The sequence below is a fragment of the Aedes aegypti genome, chromosome 2 (assembly GCF_002204515.2).
Source record: "Aedes aegypti strain LVP_AGWG chromosome 2, AaegL5.0 Primary Assembly, whole genome shotgun sequence".
Classification (NCBI taxonomy): Eukaryota; Metazoa; Arthropoda; class Insecta; order Diptera; family Culicidae; genus Aedes; species Aedes aegypti.
Genome location: NC_035108.1, coordinates 257,590,668 through 257,614,913, shown reverse-complemented (window position 1 = coordinate 257,614,913; position 24,246 = coordinate 257,590,668). Strand labels below are relative to the sequence as shown.

Below are 24,246 nucleotides of genomic sequence, written 5' to 3'. Positions count from 1 at the left end.
AGGTATAGATTAGATTAGAAGAGTTTAAATTGGATTGCAATTGACTGCCATTTCCTTGCAGTTTGATGACATATTTCAGCGAAACATTTCAACCAAATCGCCATACAAAAACGGAGTGTTCGGAATATGAGTCTGTTCGGAATTTGAGACAAAACGGTACACACTGAGAGGAATAAGAAAAAAACTCAGCAATCGCAGGAACAGAAGACCGTCTCCACGAGTCTCGTCTCAGTTGTTCATTATGCATGAAACTGCTGTAAGGTACTGTTTTGACTCATATTCCGAACACTTAAGGCCAACAGTGACTTCAAATGCATCTGATAGGCATAAATTAGCTGATATTTGTGAAAATTTCAATTTGTTCGCTAAGTCCAACTGTTAGCTATTGGGTGTGCCAATAAAATTGTTTATTTTAGCTTATTTAGTATTGTTTTCACGTTAAAGTATGGAACACCATTTGGATTCAAATGCCGAACACTGTGTTCATTCTGTCTCATATTCCGAACACCTTGATTCAAATTCCGAACAGCACGAATAAATCGTAGTCAAATGAATAATGTAGCAAATAAATTTATCTGAGCTAGTTCTACTGGTCTCAAACTATAGAATCATCACTACTCCAGAGTTATACAATAGATTGGAAGACGTTAAAATTGAATTGCAATTGACTGCCATTTCCTTTTAATGTGATGATATATTTCAGCGAAACATTTCAGCCACATCGCCATACAAAAACCGAGTGTTCGAAATATGAGTCTGTTCGGAATTTGAGACAAAACGGTAGTTCATTGAGTAGTGTTATCTTATTGAATATTAGTGCGATTCAAAATCTGAAAATGTTTGAAAATTCGATCTCCCATATCTTTCTTTCTATCCTCACCATAAAAGTTTAGTTCTGTGAAATTTTCAGCTTACTCGGTGGTAATGTTGGTTTATGTGGAAATTACTATGGAGAAATTTTGAAAAATGCTTCAAACAGGTTAGTTCTGTAATGTAAGTACAAACTTTTCATTCCATAGTGTTATCATTCTTTAAACTCTAATGAAGGATGTTGCTGGAGAAACAAATCCTTTTTGAGCTAATTTGATTTGAGATTTTTGTAGATGTTTGCAGGGCTATATTCCCATATGAAGTTAAAAAATATCAAACAAGGTCATGAATATCCATGGGCGTAAATAGCCATCAGTCTTCGGGGGGGCCAAGGGCCCTTAGCATTGGAGGTTCCCGATACTTGTTTCGAAAATGTGTAAATCGATTACAGCAGCACAAATTTATACAAAGGTAGAACATAACCTCAAAAAATGTCCAAAATCGTTTGATCATTATGTGTAGTGTACATTAGTAGAATTTAATAAATTTGGTATATTTTAGCAAGATAACGTTTTTGTACACAATCAGATGATGTGACATAGAACTCAAATGAAATTCAATGATTTAAAATAAAGGAATCCACGTTCACCCACATTAATTCTGTTTTGAGTTGTAAAAAGTGTTCTTTTTATGAAAAGTAGTTGAACAAACAATGTTGCAAATGGAATTAATTTTTCAAAATCAGTTTAAAAAATAATAATTGTTTTTTTCAATAGTATATTGATTGTTTATCAATGATTTCTCAACAGTTTACGCAAACCGTGAGTTTGAATTCAAAAATTGTAACATTCTGAATTATTGGGTCCCTCTCACGCCGAGGACCTGGGATCGAATCCCATCCCCGACATAGTCACTTATGACGTAAAAAGTTATAGTGACGACTTCCTTCGGAAGGGAAGTAAAGCCGTTGGTCCCGAGATGAACTAGCCCAGGGCTAAAAATCTCGTTAATAAAGTCAAACCAACCAACCAATTATTGGGTCACCAAGTGGCTCGATAGCTTAGCTGGTAAAGTACTCGTCTAGGATTCGAGTCCCATCTGAGCACGTACATTTTTTTTCATAATTTAATTAATAATTTATTCATGCATAATGAGTTAGTTAATTTAAAAACCATCTGAATTAGATTCCGAAAAACTCAATATATGAAAACTGAAATAGATGTTGAAGGACGCTCACTTTACGCAAGTTTTATCGGACTTGGTACAACAAAAAAAAACTGAATCAAACTAGGAATTAAGAGAAATAAGAGAGTCAATTTTATGATTTTACATGCAGTTTTTTTTTCAAAAACTTTTGAGACTTTGAAAAACCCCTTTGAAATTATCTCAAACTTGCTTTAAAATACAGAGAAAACTATGAGAGTTTTAACCCCAAATTATGGTGTTTAAACTTAGTTTTAAAAATGATTCCAAATCTTCACAAACCTCTACATTATCAATATCTCGTTAGCATAGAAGCAAGTTTTATCTATTTTTCTTAAAATCGTCACTTTTTTAAATAACAGATACCGTCGATGGGGGTGACAATGGGTCTAGGGGGTGAGATTGGGTCAAAACGGAAAAATATGTTTTGTGAAAAATTTCAGCTAATAATGCTGATATTATTAAAATTAATAATTCATATGATATGGAACATATTATAACACATAATTCATAACGATATACATTTTTAGAAATAGTAGATTTTGTTTACTACATCAATAAACTTACATGTTGAAACTAGATAAAATTTACAACATTAAATTTCTCCTGTACAAAGTATCACGCATGTACTCTAGCCTCTATCGTTGTATTAGTAGAATGTTGAAAGTCTTTTCATTACACATCACAGGTATTTTCCGGAATCTGTTTGATTTTCCCACAAAAAAATCATTTTTTTCGGTACGATGTCCAAAATATTGAAAATGGGGGTGAGATTGGGTCAAGCAAGAACGATAGTTAATGAAATTCCAAATCCACTTTTTTGACATTTTACGGTGCCGGGTGCTCTCTTTTTTCATTAAGATGTTTTTATTCTTTCTATATACAGCATCCCTGAAACATCAAACAAGTCTACTTGAGTATTCCGTGCATTGAATAACAATATAACGCATTTTGACAACTTCTCAAACCAGCAACTGTGTTTCGTGCGCAGCAACATCGTAAATTTTTATCAAAAGGGTGTTTTTTTTTCTAAATTTGATTATTTATGAGTGTTTTCATATAATAGAAACATCTCGCGGAAGTACAAATGAGTTAGATCGCTGAAATACTAGGATTATGACGTCAACATCTGCCTGAAATTTATTGATCGTGGAATGTCGCACCGAAATTTAATTATTTGCGAAGGTTTAAAATAATCACTGCTTCAGTACACCTTTGGGGAAACTGAATGGGCTTTATAGCAATGGGGATGAGACTTTGAAGACAATTTGAGGGAAAAACCAAGAAAATTTATGTAAACTTGACGATAAATGTTGGGTTTACATATTTTTTCTCATAGCTCTTCAATTTTCTGTATAATTTTTCTTTTAAGTGGGTTTATCATACTTGTGAAACGTCTTAGATATCTTTTTGTCTTGTTTGCATAGTTTTTTATCAATATTTTTCAGTTGTGAATGGTTTTGAAATCATATTCTCAAAAACAAGTTATTTTAATTACAGTGACCCAATGTCACCCCCTCTATGGGGTGAGATTGGGTCATTTTTCATTCACTTGTGGTGCCGCTGTGAATAAATATTTGTCTTTAATTTTTTGAACAGTTGTTAATGTACCATCAAAGTACATACACACCAAATTTGAAGTTTATTGGAGTTAAATTGCGATAGTTTTTCAAAAAATAAATCGCACATATCCATTTTTGACCCATTGTCACCCCCAACGACGGTAGTTTACATAAATGCAGAAATATCGATAATGATAAGACACCGGACATTTGGAACAAATCTTTGGACAGAATATAAAATTCTTATACACTGTATTTTCCGGTAAGAACGATTCTTATTATCATTAAAGATCATTGATTAAACAACAAAATTCTAGATATTCTAGAAATTTAACCGCAGGCTCATTTTATCATTGAAGCAAGCTTTCCAATAAAAGCATGTTTGAGGGAGAGCACGCTTTGAATAATAGCAACAAACAACAATTCTAAGGGTGATATCCAAGGTATCGTTGAAGCCAACTGATAGGTTGCAAGTGCATATTAATGATAATCAGCTCACAGTTGAACCCTATAGCTACGTTAGCTGCTTTTAACAAAAAAGAAAAGTAAATAAATTCCAAGATCGAAAGGGTCAATAATTTTTCTATAGCGAGCTCCATTTGAAAAGCCATTTCTTCTCAACTGCCTACTGCGATCAAAGAAAAATGATTTTCTTGACCATTTCAGACATGCATCAAATCGGCGATTACTTTTCTATTCAACAGCAAATCAGCGGAAAATGTTGTCTAATGGGGACTATGCACCTGAAAAAAAAGTAATCGTCTATCTCGATGCGTGGGAAATTTTGATTCCAGAAATGAAAAGCATTTTCCTTTGATCGCAGTACGCAGTTGAGATGTAATGGCTTTTCAAATAAAGCTTGCTGTACAAAATTGTTTGACCATTTCACAGAAATGTTTATTTTTCTTAAGAAGAACAGTATACTTAACTTAAATTACTATAATTGATCTTAAAATCTCGAAGCTTGTAATAAGATTGGAATCATACTTAAAACCCTAATCATTTGGTTTTATGATTAACTATACGACTACAAATATATCAAACGAAATCTGCCTATTGTGAAACGTGTTTCGGTCAATTTCATCATCGAGAAAATAAAGCATAAGCATAAGCATAAGCATAAGCATTGATGACCGTACAATTCGTAGTTGCTACTCCGTGATTGACTGGAATAATCAAAATTGTACAGGGAACCAACAGATGTAGCTTGGGAGTAGCATACCATCTTCAATGTACAATTTCGAGGACTCCAAGCTCATTAATGTCAATAACGGCGCCGGCCACGTCCTTACGGTCATCGGGGGAAAGGGAAGGAATGTTGGTGTGAGATCCATTGCTACTAGAGACCGAGATCACCTCTGCATCTCCATGGTTTTCACAGGAAGGAGTTTTGTTAGTGGGAGGGATCAAAAGCTACATGATCAGGATTCACCTTGGTAAGTGATGCGATTCATGTAGCCTCGAACTAAAATAAAATATCTATCAGTGCGTCGACAATTTTAATGTCGAACTATCCAAAGGTTATTTTTTAGTAATTGCGACAAATAAATAAAAGAATATGTACGTGTAGATCAATTTTGTTTTATAAAACTGGAACAAAGGCTTATGCCGACACTTGAAGTGACGAACCATCCATAGTTTTTTAACAAATAAATGAAACATTGCCACGATATAAATGTGTGTTTTCACAAGCATGAAACGAACTCACCACTTTATTCCAGTTTGCAGGTTGATTAGATGTAATCGACGTTGACAGCAAATCCGCCAATTAGAATTCCGCAGAAAATCGTCTCAGTAACGTAGCTTTCAGAAATCTTGAATAAATCTTCTGGAAATCACACAACGGACGTCACGGAAACCTCAAGCGCCTCAAACTTGCACAGCCACTTTCCATCGAGAATTGAACGATCCAAATTTGACTTTTCTTGAAATCCTTGAATTTTTTTCTCCTGAAACGAGGAAAAACTGTCAGACGCAGAAAAAACAGCTTCTTGCCTTGTCAAGGCCTACTACAGCTCCCCAATTTCATCATCGAGAAAATAAATGACAAAAAAGGGTTTGGTAGTAGACATAAGACGTTTTTAAACTACGTATTGCTGTTGTGTGTCAAACAATGATCATTCAGAAATTTCGAAAATATATATTCAACATGCAGTTTAACTATTATCTCATCATCTACTTTCCAAAAAAAATAGGGGGAGCCAAATCCACGTTTCGGGGGGGCCAGGCCCCCCCTGGCCCCTCCCTATTTACGCCAATGTGAATATCTCTTCTCCTATCCGTCGGATTAAATAAGCCTCTTCAGCAAAATTCTTTATTATTGTTTGAACACTATGTTCATAGTAAGGATGGTAAGAAGTATATGGGAGATTGGAATGTTTTTTAAATTTTGAACCGCCCTATTGTAATATGTAGTATATTTTACGTTAACTAATATTTTTCATAATCATACATGCATGCACAGCATTACTCGACATTGCCAAAAAATATAGAGGTGCACTATATTGAACATGTCAAACGTTCACCACATTCATTTCAACTCCACTTACATTTAATAACATGTCTAACAGAATACTAGCTTTGGGTGATCGAATCAAGTCAGTAGCTATCCCCAAAAGATTAAGTCACAAAATTTCTGGCGTTATGGAACAATCAGACCTAACCAATTTCATTTCACTTATCGAAAACCTACATATGTATTATGAAAACATTATATCCACAGTATCTTTATACTCTCAAAATCAACAGCAACAGCTTAATCGACTGCTTTTTTCACTGACAATTCTATAGGTCGACGTGGTACAATTTATTCAGCCTCTTTATGCCAAACCGGGATTCACTGGTCCTACCCGTCAGGGCATTTAATGATTCGTTTGCTTATTTGAAAGAAATGTTTCATACGTTCAGAATGTGAGTATAACATGCCAATTAAATCTCCCAAAATTGAGACTTCTCTTGAAGCAATACTGTGAATGCCTGTAAAGTGTACGATGAAATTTCCTTTTGAAACGAATTATCTGTGAAAGCTGTTGTGGAAGAGTTTGCTGGAAAATTCAAAACTTTTAATTTTGAAGTCACTGAATTGTCATCGAACATTTTAAACCAGTCACATTCACACCACTTACACTACACTGATCAAATCCACGCTTCATACTACTAGAATTGAATCATAGAAAAAAATACACATTTCTTCCATTGAAACTGGCGATATCATTAATAAAGTGCTGTTTCAATTACTTATTTCCAGATATTACTACGACAAAAATGCATCAAAATAACGGATTCGCCAGTAAAACGCTAGCAGTGTGTTTGAAACTTAAAAGCCATTCCCCGAAGAACTACATGAACAACAGTCTGATTCCTGAAAGCCTTATGCCGCAGATTTGGATTCAGCTCATAAAAATGTATAGCTTAGTAAATATATAAATTTGTAACTAGCTGCAAAATTGTGTTACAGGAAAAGTCGTACTTTTTATTGAATAGCGGTTACCGAGCTCAGCAACGAATAAAATAATTGAATTTGTACTATGTTCGATAGTTTGGTTTTGTTTTGTTATGAGGGGTTTTTGTAGGCCAAATCACAATAAAATGAGTTTCTAGGTATAGCACATTAATTTTAATCTTGAGCACTTTGGTTTTGAAATTCTTGACAAAGAGAACATACCTGACAAAAAATCGATTTTTTTCAAAATTTACTTACCAAGCCGAATTCTGTGAATTACGCAAATAACTTTGTTTCTAGTGACGAACATCGCAAATCAATAGGTCGTTATGACATTCAAAACACATGCTTTTTATAAAATGCACAATTTTGTGTTCGAAAGAACTTAAAAAACTTTTTATACCTAGGTCTTCTGTGTTAGACAACACTATCATCCTATTTCGGTAAAACTTAGTGAAGCTATTACAATACTGACCATAAAAAATACGTTTTATTTGCCGCCCAAGTTCAGATAGTTTTATAAACGAATCGAAATCACTTTCTTGTTAGATAAAAAAAATAATGAACTTACCTTAGCTTAAACAAATTGTACAAGGCTTTTAAAGATTGCCAAACAATACAAAACTAGAAAATTGCAACGATTTTAAAAAAAATATTGTTTTTATTTGACATTTTTTTAATATTTTATTCAACCAAAATTATTCACAGCACATCTATTTTACAACTATGTTCCGATCAAAACTTAAACGGATTCGATCGAAGAAAGTGCCGATAAACCCAACCTAGTCAATTATCACGGTCCACACCAATTTTTAAATTTTGGGGGTATGGAGGAGTTATAAAGCCCAAAACAATGACCACTTGGTTTATAAACAGCCCCTAAGTTAATAACTGTGGAAGTACTCATAGAGCTAATAGAAATAAATGTAGGCTTTATGCCAGTTGAATCGTAATGCCGTAGAGAAGAAGAGATGAAATCAAATGTCCTTGATACTTGCAATTATACTTCGATATCTGTTGTACTTGAAACATATGTACTTGTATTTAATTGATTTTTTAGCTAAATATCGATTAGTTTCAATTATTATGAAGAGCAGAGCGGCATTCGTAGCGGATTTGATGTTAAAATCTATGCCAAATGTATTATTAGATCGATCGGAAACACACCTTATATTAAGTGTTACAAAATAGTTTTTATGAAGAATCAAAGTGTTACACACACTAAGTTCATGTTACCGAAAATCGGTGAATTTTACCGTAATCTCAACAGCTGAACAGTTCGGTGAAATAAAACACCGTAATTTCGTTGATTTTTACGGATTCCGGTGAATTTTTACCGAATACTGTGAAAATTTACCGTACTCCGTTAATTTATTTTACCAAACCGTTCAGCTGTTGATATTTCACAGGTATCCGTAAAATAATTTAAGTGTGTATGTAGTTTTGTTTTAATATGTTAATTAATTGTATTAATTGAAAAAGGTCATCATAAAAGAACAAAATTTATCAAAAAATCATAAATCATTAGAAAATTTTTTTTTTTTAAGAAAATCTGTACAAAAAATGGTGGTTTATGAACTTAAATTATGAACACTAGAGTGATGAAAATTTTGAAATTTTCGCTCCCCTATGCTTAAACGATTCTATTTATGAAAAATAGCATCCTCCCAAAGTTTGAAGTGATTCGGAAGAAATTTGACTGTGCACACGCCAACTACAACTTTGCCGATGACCACTTTTTAATTGAACGTCAGGATAAATTGTTATTCATCATTATAAAGTTGGTTTGCATGTAGCATGCTTCACCAACTGTTCGGCAGGCAACAGTGGTGCTCCTGGCGGGAAGAATAGATCAAAGTAATCCAGGCTACTATGTTCTACAGCAAAAAAGCAGTGTTGCTCTGAAAGTAATTGAATGATCATTTCAGCATGGTTGAGACTTTGGAATCAAGAATAACAAATTATCCTTCCGTCCCATCAAAATGTCTTCGGCAAAGTTGTAGCTGGGAAGATTTTACATGGGAAGAGTGTGTCGCTTTTTCATATATTATTATGACGAGCAGATAGAGGACTGAACAAAAAAGGTTTGGCTTTTCCATAGTAATTTCCATATAAACTTCAAATAGCGTGTGCACAACCAAATTTCATCCAAATCTCTTCAAATTTTGGGAGGATAATTTTCATCATAATTGACATCGTTCAAGCATAGGGGAGCAAAAACTTCAAAATTTGCATCAGTCTAATGAACACGGCAGATTTTAGACCTAATGTATTGTAATCAGATGAAACGGCCCATAAAATAATTCTAACAAACTAAATTGATTGATTTTACGAAGAACATTTACATTGCGACAAACAACGCCGGAGTGTGTTCAAGCTATGATTTAAAAATATATTACAATAAAGCAAATTTTTGATGAAAATACTTAGTTTTACTATTATTTTGTTTAATCTTTTCTTTCCCACGACTTTAATAGACTGTTTCTTTACGAAACAAGCGTTTTTTATTCAAAGCGCTTAACCAACAAACAATGTTGCAAACTGGCAAAATTTTTGGAAATCAGTTCAGGAGCTACCATGGGAAAAAGAAAGTTAAAGTGTCTTCTATGTCACTAAACCTGTCAGATTATTATTAACTGTATTCTGGAATTAACAGTCTTTCAACGCCATAGAAACCCCCCTTCCACCAAAGTGAATCAACGGTGCCAATCATAGAATCCGGCACTTCAAATTGCAGCCGCACAAAAATACAACAGAACAATATTTTATTTATGCACTAAATAATCCCATCGATTATTACTATTATTTATTGAAGAGTTTTTAACTACAGAGTCATTTGCCTCGAAAGCCCATTGATGATTTTCAGTTTCGTATACGGTAGGGAATATACGACCGTAAACTCAAAAATTGTGTCAACGTTCTTCATGGACAGATCTACGCCAAAATCATATTTTCAATCTTTGAAACTATTCTGATGAAAGGAGAAAGAAACAGACTTTCTCTTAGGCAAATTCATTACAAAATTAAGGTGGCAGATGCACATTTTATCTCAAATGGATGTCGTCTTTGGCATACACAAGATTGTTTTATTTGCCGAGTATGTTCGATTTGCCATAGAAGCAAAGTGAGACCAACAATAATAGCCAATGCCCAACGAAAAGGAGCACCGGAGCAAAATTAACTCTAGCTTTGATCCTGTTTGGATTTCCCGGAGCAGCAATGCAATGTTGAACTGACCCTCATTTGAATACCCGTTCCGATTGAGAGAATCTTTCAACAGAAAAGACAGATCAACATACACAAGACGAAAATGCCAATAAGAAACGTCTTTCAATACAAAAGTTATCTCTTGTGCCGTTCCTATCACCATTTCAGACTAGTTATATCAGACCCTTCCTCCCACACTTTGTGTTCGAGTTTCTTGAATACACATCAAAATTAGTTCAAAGCTGTTCAAAGTTAGAAACTTGCTCCTTCCACTCTCCATCGCTTCGGCTAACGTTTGTTGAAGCAAAAGCAAGATGGGTAACGGTATCGAACATAATTTCTTATGATATAACCATTTTGAGTAACAATCCAGATTTATTTTTTCTTTATTAGTATCTATTTAAACATTACATTCATTTCTTATATCTAGGTGTTCTGTGTTATTAGACAACACTATCATCCTAATTTGGTAAAACAAATTTAAGATTTCATTAACATTTTGTTAATAACATATTACATTTCATTTGCCGTAGCAGTTCAGATTTTTTACAGGTGAGTTGATTTCAACTGCTTATAAGAGAAAAAAAACGTTTTGAATATACTTAACCTAACTTAACCTAAACATATAACGCATTAATCGTGGCAATAGTAGATTGTAACGAGATAGGGGACGGACCTGGTGTAGTGGTTAGAACACACGCCTCTCACGCCGAGGACCTGGGATCGAATCCCATCCCCGAGATAGTCACTGACAAAAAAGTTGTAGTGACGACTTCCTTCGGAAGGGAAGTAAAGCCGTTGGTCTCGAGATGAACTAGCCTAGGGCTAAAAATCTCGTTGATAAAGATAAAAAAAAAAGATTGTAACGATTTTTGCCTGAAATTATTGATTATTTTATTTGACATTTGTTCTAATGTTTCAACATTGGACATTGGTACTATACCAGGGAGGAAGCTTCAGAATCATTTTCAAAATTTTATTTTGAATTCTCTGCAAAGCTTTCTTCCTGGTATTACAACAGCTAGTCCATATTGGTACAGCATACAACATTGCTGGCCTGAAAATTTGTTTGAATATCAAAAGCTTGTTCTTAAGACAAAGTTTTGATTTTCTATTAATAAGGGGATAGAGACATTTTACATATTTGTTACATTTGGCTTGAATGCCCTTAATGTGATTTTTGAAAGTTAAATTCTTATCTAGCATAAGATCTAGATACTTAACTTCATCTGACCAATTTATTGGAACCCCTCTCATCGTGACAACATGTCTACTTGAAGGTTTCAAATAAAGAGTTTTTGGTTTATGTGGGAATATTATTAGTTGAGTTTTGGAGGCATTAGGAGAAATCTTCCATTTTTGCAAGTATGAAGAAAAAATATCCAAACTTTTTTGCAATCGACTACAGGTGACACGCAGGCTTCGTCGTTTGGTGGAGAGGCCTGTGTCATCCGCAAACAAAGATTTTTACATCCCTAAGGTAACTCAGGTAAGTCAGATGTGAAAATATTGTATAAAATTGGTCCCAAAATGCTGCCTTGGGGAACACCAGTCTTTCAGATCTGGAGTTCTGATAATTACCCTGAAGAGTACGATTTGACAGATAACTTTGAATTATTCTAACAATGTATGTTGGAAAATTAAAGTTTTTTTAATTTTACGATCAAACCTTCATGCCAGACACTGAGGAAATTTGAGATCACTGCCTTAACCAGCGTTGCCAACCTGCCAGATGTGTCTGGAATATTCCAGATTTTTGAGGCCCCATTTTACAAAAATCTGGAAGATCCAGATAAAATTTGTAATGAATTTGTAAGGGTATGTAATTAATTTGTAAGTTTCTCCATATAAGACATAGGAAATCCAGACTTTTCCAGACAAATTTTCAAAATCTTCAGATTTTTGATAAACTGATTTGTCATCCCTGGCCTTAACACTTCAGTCGTTGCGCTGTTGTGAAAACCTTCACGCTAGTCATACTCCAGCAATACGGAACGCTTTTCATTTTTAACATTTTTTGGAAACACTACAAATCTACTATAAAAATTGAAGTGCAAAAAGTATTACCTACCGCCGTGCGGGGTGACATTGGGCCTAGGGGGTGACTTTGACCGCCTCTTTCGGTGCATCTCATGGCTAGTAGGAACGCTAGAAAACCAGTCTATGACCATCTATTGGCTATTTGCAACGTATTCTAGAAACTTGACACATTGTTTTCATTATTCAGGCTTTGGATTACTGTAAAAATCTCGGCCCAAAGTCACCCTTATGGACCACCCCGCACGACGGTACTTGAAAAAAATCCTACTGCGTTTTATGACACCTTAATAAAAAAAAAAACATTAAGACATTGGGGAAGATTTTTCGGACAGGAAAGTTTCACATAGATGTACAACGTTGGCTACAATATTTTATTATCTATGAATATGTTGATTCCCGATATTTCATTTTATTTGTAGAATTCTGACTACTGCATTGTAATATACAATGCAATTTTTTATCCAAGATTGAAAATTATCAATCAATAAAAGCTGAAAACAATCATGCCAAACAGTTTTCCTCGATTTAAAATGGTTAAGCTCAGTTATAATGTTTGTATAATTACTATTAGAAAACGATCAGAAACTTAAAACGTTTTTAAAACAAAATTCCATCCGACATCAATTTCGTAACACTAATGATTAGAACGAACATTTTTGTGCCTTTGTAGACCTTTACTAGTAGTGGATAGGTAATTGGCGCGAGATTGCACGTTGACGAGCGATTTTACGTTTGGCGACTATCGCGCTGACATATATTTGGCCTATTACCAATATACATAGATATTGGAAGAATTCAAAACTTCTAGAGCTAGAACAAACGCGTTATTAGAATTGAGCTACGGAGCGCACCTGGTCTAGACCCCGTTGACAACGCCAGGGGTTCCGAGGTGCGCTCTGATCATCGATATGAACTTGGGAACTATGCTCACCGCAGAGTACTTGTCAAAGTCGAAATTCTCATAGAAGATGGCTCGATCGCGCTCGAAGAGGTGTCTGTTTTTGCACCAGTTGTACAACATTTTGATCAACTGATTCGAAGTGTTATACAAGCTGGTGTCCGGATAAATTTCCGGATAGACTAGTTTGTTAGGTGCCACCGGCAGACAACCACAATAAGCTGCTTCCAGCCTAAAAGAATTAAAAGATGAGACAATTAAATAGAAGAGACTCGATTTAGGATGAATACTTACATTGCAACCCCATAAAACTCATGGCCAGCAGTTGAAATCACGACATCTCCATCCAGTAAGGTGCGATAGTACTCGTCCTTGCTCAAAAATCCAAAGTTGATAAGCTTCTCCTTGAGCAGTTCTCCGATGTTTTCGAAGCATTCCGGTATGGACTGAGCTCGTTCGCCAAGAATCGATACACGGAAGTCCACCTGCCGTTTGTTCAACTCCAGTAGCGTGTTGGTCAGGAATTGGGGATTTTTATCGTGTTCCCATCGGTGTGGCCATATCAAATGCAGCGGTTTGCTTCAAAAAAATAAATGTTAGCATTATTACTAATGGAAACATGTACAGAACTGGTAGCATCTGAGTGTCTTGATTATAGGAACATTAAAGACCTCTTGGCTGAAAAAGAGACCAAACCGAAACCATGAAAACAAAACGAAATCAAACGGGAAATAAAGGATTGACTCCTTATAGACCAGACATTTCTCTTAGAATTTCCAAACTTTCTTCAAAAGTTTGGTTTGAATACCTTCAAGAATGCAATCTGATTTTTTTCTAATAAACCATATAAATTAAATCATAGATCTCATCAGGGATTTCTACGAAGATTCTTTATTCCGATATGTTTTAACCAAATCTTTCAATTTCCCCAGAACGGCCTCCAAGGTTCTCGTTTAGAAAATCTTCAAAAATCTAACCAGTTATTTCTCAAGAGATGCCTTCAGGGATTTCCTACAAAATTATCGTTCAAGATTTCAACCAAAAATGTCTTTAAGGACTCCTCCGGGGGGTATCTATAAGAAAACTAATAGAAGCATTTACCTAAGAATGCTAATGTCGCTGCTGTTAGTGTTACCAACATCTAGTTTGGCACGAATTGACAGCGTAAGTACCATGTGTCAGATTGATTTTAAAAATCAAAACAACGAGTTAGTATTGAACAAACTATGAATAACCACAATTTAAGGTAATAATAATTAAAATAAGTTTTGTGACAACAACGCCATTAGCGTTCTACTATTAATAATTCTATTGGAAAACTTCAAAATAACCTCTGATGACACTCGTGTAAGTTCTAAAGTAAAAAAAACAATCAATCGAATTTGTGTAGCAATGATCGGATGAAATACTGGAATAATAGCTGGAGTATTGACTGGTGTGGGAACTTAAATGAACTTTTGAAGAATGTATGGCGATATTTCTTCCGAGATTTTCCCACTAATTACTCCAGTTGTTACTCTAGCAGATCTTCTAAAGACTCCTACTGAAGTTTTTCCTCAAAGGTTTATACCAGAGTTGTAGAAGCAATTCTTTCAGGGATTTTCCCAAGAAACACTGCAAAAAACCATAAGCTCCTGTTGGCTTCACGCTAACGCCAAACTCACAAACCACCGGAGCAGCCAGCGACCGATCGCAATCCACATTCAAGACCAAAACCATCGGACAACTCAAACGATTCTCTGCTCGTAACAGTGAATAAATTGTCACCAACACGCAGCAGCAAAGACATTGTCACCTCCTATTCTTGTTGCAACAATTTTATTCCGCAACATGAGTTTGTCATCACCTGAACAGAATATGACAAAGATCGATCACCACGTGCGCGGCGATTTTCTGGGCTTCGCATTGCAATTTTCGAGAACTTTCACCGTGTTGGTAAACATTGACACATTATCAAACAGCATCCATAAAACAAATTTGGTTTTGTGTTTAAAATTACTTATTAATCGCGAGTTGAAAAGGTTGCAACAATATTGCGCTCTGTGATTATCATGACAATTCTGCTTTTAAGTGTGTCCTTATCCGCAACAGTTGTGACAAACGGTTGTGAGCGAGCTTGCTTTGTTGTTTGTTTTTCGTCTATTTTGATGATAATTTGATTCACTGGCTCGTAAAATTACGACTACAACGCTCTGCATATTGAGCTTCTCGAGAATTTTTAGCATTTCGATCACTTCCTCTTTACTTCGAGTGTTACGCGCCATGGTCTGGTACTAGTTGGGCACTTGCGAATCTTTTCTCAAAACCGCAGACCACCAAATAAGTTGCGCGCCGATCGATTATGCGCCGAATTGTAGGTCGGTCAAAACGATTTCAGTCGCTTGCAACTTGAACACAAGAAGGTACGAACAATTTTATTCCACTTGTTTTGTATTGATAAAACAATTATGATCGCTCTCCAGTTTAGGACTCGAGCCCTAAAAGTGATCCACTTTCTCGGTGAGATAATTTGACATTTCTTTATTTACTTTTTGGCTGGCGCACAACTCGGCGCATGGGCCACCGGCGCGCAACTTGTTGGACAGTCTGCTAATGGGGCGATAGCTTTTGAGGGAGGAAGGATCTTTGCCAGGTTTCTTGATGGGGACGACTTTAGCTGACTTCCAGGACGATGGAAAGTAGCTAAGCCGGAGACACTGGTTGAAGATCACCACAAGGTGATCATAGAACTAGACACTCATGTGCTTGAGTGATAACTTCATGATGTTATCGAAACCTGGGGCCTTCATGTTTTTGGAGGATTTTAAATAGGTCGAGAATTCGTCAGCTGTGATCTACAACTTCTCCGAGAAGTCGTTGGGAATCTGATGATGATTGTTTGCATGCTCATTAACGGCAGCTTCATGCGGACTGATGATGTTGCGTCCAAGATTATGTGAGCTGACGAAATGTAGACCTATTTCGGCTGCCTTCTCAGCAGGCGTTATCAAGCGATCTACGGGGCTATTGTTATTTAGTGGAACCAGCGGTGGAATGGGTCTAGGCTTGGTTTTTTTTTAAATTTTCGTGAGCTTTTAGAACTGCTGAGCACAGTCTGGGAGAGCGCGAATCTTATTTGCAAAATTTTGGTTTCTGAGGTCCAACATTCTGGCCTTGATAATTTTGTTCATCCGATTGTCATTGGATTTTAGGGCAGACAGCCCAGTTCGCTGGTACTGCCTACGGATAGTGTTACGAAGCCAGTTCAAATCTTTAGTAAGCCTATCGATTGGTATGTTGTTGCTCACCTGACTGGTTGTCGGCACGTGTCATTCTCTGGCTTGAAAAATCGCCTTTTCGTTGGCTTGCAGCTGCCGATCGACGTCATCAGTTGACTCGGGTCGCACCTCGTAGTCGACACACTGCCAAAACTGGTCCCAGTTGACACGATGATAGTTGCGCCGAGTCGTGAGACCAAGAACCCAACTTCCGCCACCACCGGATAGTGATCCGAGCTGAGTTCCTTTTGGGAGATGCTTACCATGTTGATGATGAACAGGTCGATCACAGACAAACAGACGGCACACTCCCATCGTTGTCCATCGACTACCTTTTTAACGGTTGATTCGAAAATATGGTAGGTGGCCAATCCGCCACCCGCAGCGCTCGCATCGTTTTTGTTCGTGTTTGACGTTTGCTCACTACCGCCATCTGTTGGCGCGTCGGTCAAACACACCGATTTTAGTATTGGGCGTACATGTCCTCGTGACTATGAATTTGATCGAGAATTGTTCTACACAATTAGATATTATTTCGTTGTTCGGTAAATTTTATTACCGAAAACGTACTGTAAATAAATATTCAACTGATGTTTCGGTATTCCAAACAAGCTTTACCGAAAACCCATAAACAATTAGGAAAATTCAAAGCATATTTGTTCGTTTTCACCGAAGTCGTCATTTCATTTACCGAATAACTTGTAAATCATTTAGATTCACCGTAGCCAGTAAAAGTTTACCGTATTTCGGTACCTAGTGCTACAGTGCTTTACAGAACAAATGGTAATTTGAGATTTTCAGACCGCCATGTTTATTTGAGCAAGCAAGAACTGTGAGAAAGAAAAATACACTGTCGGGCATCGTTCGAGGTAAATAAATCGAATAAGTGTTACCGCAGAATTATCTAAATTCTATCTATTTTTCTAGACTGAACCCTTCCAAGACGAAATCGGCACCAGTGTTGTTCACTAGAAGGGGCGAATAACTGCAACATCCCGCAGGGCATAAAGTGAATATGGCGGTGAATTTGCAGTTTGATTTAAGGTTGACTAATAGTGAAATTAGTGCTTTTCAGTTGGCTAACAGTGAAATTATATTGATAAAAAAATTAACATGTTAAACCGAATAAACAAACTATCTCGGAATAAATTAGGTTATTTTATCACCAGACTGAATTTCCATCATTATTTTGTTTTGTTTTTATCATTCTATCCAATTCTGACTGCCTGCAGATATGAACAATGCGTTCGGTAATTAGTTTCACGAATCCTTCGGTAACCATTCACGAACGATTTGTAATATTTTGACAGCTGCGTTTTGACTCAAATTACGGATTGTTCGGTTATTCTTAACTTTACCGGAAGCATTACCGAACGCTCAGCGGTTTATATTTCGGTAAAAAAAAGTGTTACGTCTGTTTGTCTGTGGGTCGATGATGGCATGGGCCCCGGATCTGCTCAACCGGGTGGGAGTATCTGGGCCCAAGATGTTGTAGTTGCCTTCCTCCAAGCCTTGCTGCAGGATGACTTTGTTTCTGTTTCTTCGGGGGTTCCCCCAGGCTTCGTTCTTCGCGTTGAGGTCACCAGCGATGATGTACCCCCCGCGCTGCCAAGTTAGCTTGGTGATGTTCTGCCATAGGGCCGTTGCCGACCCGTCGTTGAGGTTCGCTTTCGTTGGGTAGTATGCAGCGATGATGGTGATCGGGCCGTCAGAAGCTTGCACTTCTACTCTTATGAACTCGATGAGTTTGAGCTGCAGGCTCGGCAGCAGGCGGCAGTTCATGCTGTGGCGCAAAGCGATGGCGACTCCCCCTAATTCAGAGCCTGTCCGATCTAGCTGCACAAGTCGATGGTTGGGAATGAAGACGCTCAACTCAGGCTTGAGGTGCGTCTCCGTGATGATGGCGTTATCGATGCTTTTATCCTCGAGAAAGTCGACAAACTCGATAGCTTTGTTCCGGAGGGAACAAGCATTCCAGTTTGCAATCTTGGTGATGGCCTCATGGGCCATATTTGGAGAGGAAAGCAAATACCACCGAGTTGGCGGCGTCGATCTGTTCCGACTTGGAATGGCAGGCTCGCAGCCGTTGGAACAAATTCCTGGTATATTCCAACATTTGCAGGGAGCCGTCGTCGGAGGGAGGAGTGCCGGGGCACCGGGTCTGGTGGAGCAGCGGCGGCGGCCGCAAAGCGATGCTGAACGGAGGGGCCGACTGGCGCGATGCGTGCCGGTGGGTTGGTGGATGCGGTGGCAGATTGGGCACCTGGTAGCGGGGAGTCGGAAAGTGCTCCTCAGTCAGCGGTGGGGGTAGCCGGCGCTGTCGTCCCTGCTTCTTGGCGGATCGCCAGGAACTCCGCTCGTTTGGGTCAATTACGGCTGCTGCCTTCGTGGTTGGAACCGCAGTTGGCACACTTCGGTTCGATGCCCTCTTCCATTGGTTGGTATGACGTCGTTGCGTGCGCACCGGCACATTTGCACAGCGGGGCTTGGAACCGCATGTGTCAGTTCCTCGTCCCTTGACCGAACGCGAGGCAGTTGCCGCACTGCGTCATGTTTCGTTTCTTCGGGCGGTAGCGCTCCCATTCAACGACGATGTTGAAGAGCGCTCTCATCTTCGTCAGGCCCGCAATGGTAGTGGAACCTTTTTCCAGATGGGCCAGGTACAGGTTGTCCCGGTGCCTTCCTCTTTGCACTCGCCGGATGGGGAACATATGGGGGATGATAGCCTCCGGGGTGTATTCCGGAAGCCCTTAAATTAACACTTTCAACGGCTTGCTACCGGAGGCATCGTGGGTAGAGAACTACAACCCCTTTGCCTTCAGCAGCTTGCCGGCCTTCTCGTGGTCATTGCGGGAGTTGCACATGACCTTCGTACCGGTGTGGCACAGCTTGAACAGCGGCTTGATGTTGAGGGCCGCTAGTTCCGACCGCAGCGCCGAGATGTCCGTCGTCGCCGCGAACAGGGGGGGCCCTTCGCCTTCTAGGGGACTTGGTCCACTGGCAGGTAGGCAAACTGGTTGTCTGCCAGCAATCTGCTGTTGTAAGCATTGCGGGCTCGCTTCAGGGCGCTTGTTTGCCAGTTGTCGGCCAGCGGGGCAGGGATCGAGGCGGAATCCGCCTTCTACTTGCGGTTGCGACCCATCGCAAATGCTGTAGGCAGGGAGGCAGTCTCGGGAACGCGAAATCGCGAAAAAGTGCACTTCGCACACGAACAAGAATCAAACTTCGAAAAAACACGCGAATTGAAAAAAAAAAACGTCCGCGCAAAACGGTAATCCGAAACAGAATGAACCGCTTCGTGTCAATACATTTACTTTTATATTCTCTGTAGCAAAGAAAAAAAAAGATACAAAACAAAACCCACGCGATTGGTCCTCCAATCACAAGTTGCGTTCTGTTGACGTTGTACACACGCATTATGTCTGACTGTACGCTTGTGGTTAATTCAGGTGTTGGTGTGTACGTGTTGATTTCGCGTTGGAAGGAAGGAATGAGGAAAGAGAAATAAAATGGATATTGGTCGTGCGCTTTACAGGATATGTGTACAGTGTTAAATTTAGGGACGTTAGGAAAAGGTTTGTAACCACTTCGCTGTCTCGAACAGCTCCTATGCAGCTTTTTCAGTTTTCTTGTAGTCATTTTCATATGCACTTCTTCAAAACTCCACGATTTCTCTCTGGACTTACTCCGAATATTCCACCAAGAATCACTCCACGAAATCTATTAGGAAATTTTCCAGGAATTCCTAAATAAATTCCACTAGAAATCTTGGAATTCCTCCAGAATTTAATTCAGTTATTACTCCTATAGTTCTTACATGCATTTTCAAGTAATTTATCAAGAAAAATATCTATGGTTTCTTTAAAATTTATTTTCAAGTTTTACACCAGCAAATAATACAATAATTGTTTCAGTGATACTTCCGATCATTTCCAGACAAGATTCCTCAAGCTTAGCTTAGACTGACTACACATATTTATGGTTGCTATTCCGTGATTGACCGAAGTCAGTGGAGATGCACAAAGAATCAATTAGAAGTTCGGCTGGGATTGACCGTAACTGTCCTAGACAAGATTCTTCAAGAGTCAAAAAGTTTTTTCAGAGATCCTAGCAGGAGTTTGCCAGGAATTTCTACAGAAGGTTCAACAGAGATTACTTTATGTTTTCTTTTAAAAAAATCCCAACCGGAGTTTTCAGGAATGTATCTAATTTCTTTGACCATTTTTTGGAAACATATCTGGAAAATCCTAAATAAATGCTTTTAGGACTTTGTTGGGATTTTTTAAATTAATTGACACGTAATACGCGTGATAAAAATGGCTACATTATTAGTAAAACTATGAAAAAAAAATTCACGTGCCCAGGTGAGATTCGAACCCACGACTCTTGTATGTTAGACGAATGCTTTACCAACTAAGCCACCGAGCCACGTACCACGCATAATGAGTAAATAATTTTAAAAACCATGCGTAGGGTCGATGTACCAATAGCCGCATAGTTAAGAACAAATATTCGTATAAAATCGAAAAACAACGCTAGCGTCATTATTTTTACATCATCTGAAAGCTTTTTATCTTGGTTTTGTGGAAAAAATATGAAAACTACGAAAACTCATATATTTATATTTATTATCGCTTGTGCCACTATAGGAATACATGTGCCTATAGTAGCACTATTTCTAATTTCGGTTCCTATAGTAGCACTAGCATCACGGCGTTGGCAAAATACTAATCAAAACCGTATTTTTACAAAGCTTTTATATTTTTCCTTCAAAGTGTGGATCAAAAGCTTTCGTTTGATGTAAAAAAAGTTTTTAATTCATTAATTATTTCGTATAATAAAAAATAGTTCATCTCAGTAGTGCTACTATAGGAACAATAGGTTTACTACAGGCGCAAGGGAGCTCAAATTTGAAGCCAAACTAATTATTTCGATCATTTTTTTTAACAAAATCAAGCTGTGTATCAATGGTACTAATGGTAGATAAATAGCTCCTGACCTTCATGTCAAAAAAATAATTTGAAAAGATTTATAGCAAAACGGCCGTAAAAAGCCACTAGTGAGGCTATAGGGGACTGTCCACTAAGGGAACACCGACCCTATTAGATTACCGAACAACTCAATATCAATATCAATATCCCTCGGGAAGATTTCCTGAAGCATTCTTAGTAATACCTGGAGTATCCTCAGAGAAATTCCTGGATGGCGATTTTGAAGGACTTGACACTCTTGAGAAATATGTTTATGTATCTTTTTGGAGGAGTTCCTGGTAAAATCTCTGAAGTTATTTCTGAGGTTATCTTTAGAAAAAAGTAGGTTGACTTCTTGAAGGTATATTGAACGATATTCTTGAAGGAATTCTATAAAATAGTCACTAATTGAACTCCAGAAGTTATCGTAGTGAGAAATGAAGAAATTTTTGATCAAATACTGAATTAGGTTCTGATAAAATTCCTGGAATAAATATGAAAAAAACAATGATAATAAAAAAAATACGAGCTGTGGAAAAATACCTAATTTTACGAGTAGTCTGAAGTATTCCTGCACCCTAACTTGTGTTTGTTTCCTTGTTTCGCCACCTTTTGATTTCTGTTTGTTTTTGTTTTTTCAGGCATGAGGTATACAAAGTTCATATTTTTAGGCCAATCAGACGCTACCAGCCCTGAGATTGGTGAGAAAAGTAGCTTTAGAGACCTTTCCAAGTCTTAAAAAAAAACTACTATCAGCCCTGCATACATATCCCTTTTCCCTAAAAGAAATCAACACCTCCATACTTACTCATTCTTAGTGAAAATCCTCTTCGGAATCGAATGAAACGGTATCGGAAAGTACAGAACCTCGCAGCGTGGCTCCAGCTTTTCCCGCAGGTTCTTCAGCTTCAAATCCGGTGCAATGTTCAGGAAGCTTTTGATGTTGTCCAAAAACGATATCTTATTGTACTGCGAATTGAACACAATTTGGTCCGCACTGAGACAGGTCATTATCTGGTTCAAGCCGTACTGGCAGTCTCGTTCCTTAATCTCCCGCACCGGGTAGTTAAGTTGATTCTCATGGAAATACACTATCTTCCGGCAGATGGCCAAATCCGGCCGAAGTCCGATCAGTTCGGCCAAATTCAGTACCGAGCTGGTGAAGAGCGTTTTGTACTGGTGGTCCCTGGGAATGGTCTCGGAGAAATAGAGAGCCCCGATTCGAGAACGCCAGTGCCACTTCTTGGCGGTTAGCGTGAACAAATCATACTCGGCCGGATGGAACTCTGCGAAGAGAAGTCATCATCAGAATCTGTTTGGCAGAATATATTACTATTTTCGCGCCAGATCGTTATTATGAACAAAATCTCTATCAAAACTAAGCATAGTGATCGAATCATGAAATTATTCTGCATCACTGGGCTAAAAAACCGTAGTAAAACCTTAAGAAACCCTAAATTTGCAATTTTTAGGTAAACATTTAAAAACAATCTACCTGCATTAGAATTACTCAATAGTACCGAAAATTGTTTCACCGGGTTTACGTCGTTTCACCGTTGTAATTTACCGTAACTAACCAAACTTGCTCGAGCTGACAAAAATTGTACAAAAAAGTTGCCCAGGCTATTGAATAGCTATTACTTTGACCTATCTCCATTTAGATGGAATAATGTTATTTTAGATTAGGATAGTAAATCAAACATAACTTCATTAATAACTATTAATCTTCTTGCGGTGACCTGGCTCGGTCGCACTTGTACTCTTTTCTTGCTACAGCTAATTTGCTATCAATCATTGTTCTAATTATACCAACGGTAACAATTATATAGGTATAATGTAGTTTAAAACAGCCTGGGCAACTTTTTTGGCTTTTCGATGGTTTTCAATAATTCTGATGTGGGGTATTTTTTATTTTTTTAGCTAACTAAAAACTTCAAATCAAGATATATTGAAATTCCTTCTAGGGGTAAAATCCAGATAACTAGGAAATGCAGAATACCCTAAAGAATCGAGCCTTGTGCTCAGTTTAGCTTGACATTTTTTTTTTATAGTAACGTTCTGGGGGACACCGTGTTCTACTTACGCTGGAGAAATGTATCGAGCAACTGTTTGTGCGAGCCGCCATAGAAAGGTTCGATGATCAGCACCTTAGCCATAAGTTAAGTGAATCGCGCAAAGCACACGAATATGTACCTTGTTTGAATAACTCTGCTACGCGTTTTACTTAACACTATTCCAGTCCGTAAATCCTAGATTTTGTGCAATTTTACTTATCGTACTTTCGGATTACCTTCCTGCACCGAAAATGGTTCCGTTTTCAGTCTCATAAAAATATTTTGACAGCTCGACAGTCCAGGAATCTCTCCCAGATTCTGACAAAAACTAGGGTGAACCAATCGCACTCCAAAGTGGGTGTTTGACAACAAGGTCGAAAAAAACTAAAGCATATTTGGCTGCGTTGGACTTGTGGAATATTACACAGATAAAAAAAATAACTATTTTTTGAGTTCAACCCAATTCGTGATCAAGCTTCAACATCCCACCGCAAAATCAGTATGGGGCTCTGCACAAGAATGTATCTCTCCCTTGCATTCTTCCGTGAAATTTGTGAACAACAAGGCCAGTAAAAGTCAAAATCCCATACAAAATCAAAACAGTGCAGAGGCTTATTGTATTTTTTGGTAAAATCCAGAATGCGATCGCAGCTCAGTTTGGAGCTGCGAACTTCCCGCATAGAAATTTACCATTATCAAAACAGTTCAAACACCATCTTGGTCATTCAGGGTACAGTTACCGTAATTATTCTCATAAACGTAAGTAGTTCGAAGTTTTTCAGACCTTTTTTTGATAGATGATT

At 37.8% G+C, this 24,246-nt stretch overlaps 2 protein-coding genes across 2 annotated transcripts in view; one reads left to right on the top strand and one right to left on the bottom strand.

The window, feature by feature from the left end:
• The window catches only part of LOC5566449 (dynein assembly factor with WDR repeat domains 1), a 29,433-nt gene extending 22,330 nt beyond the window's left edge, over positions 1-7,103 (top strand). The window contains exon 8 of the mRNA XM_001650767.2: positions 6,823-7,103. The gene's annotated coding sequence lies outside the window, so the exon portion shown is untranslated. The remainder of the gene's footprint in view (positions 1-6,822) is intronic.
• A 5,511-nt stretch (positions 7,104-12,614) lies between these two features.
• Positions 12,615-23,750, bottom strand: LOC5566445 (glycosyltransferase-like domain-containing protein 1-like). The gene is made up of 4 exons (XM_001650766.2): positions 23,473-23,750; positions 22,198-22,675; positions 13,457-13,741; positions 12,615-13,394 (listed from the first exon to the last, which is right to left on the bottom strand). The coding sequence occupies exons 1-4, from the start codon at positions 23,543-23,545 to the stop codon at positions 13,121-13,123; spliced, it is 1,110 nt and encodes a 369-aa protein (XP_001650816.1). The 5' UTR covers positions 23,546-23,750; the 3' UTR covers positions 12,615-13,120.
• Positions 23,751-24,246: the final 496 nt, after the last annotated feature.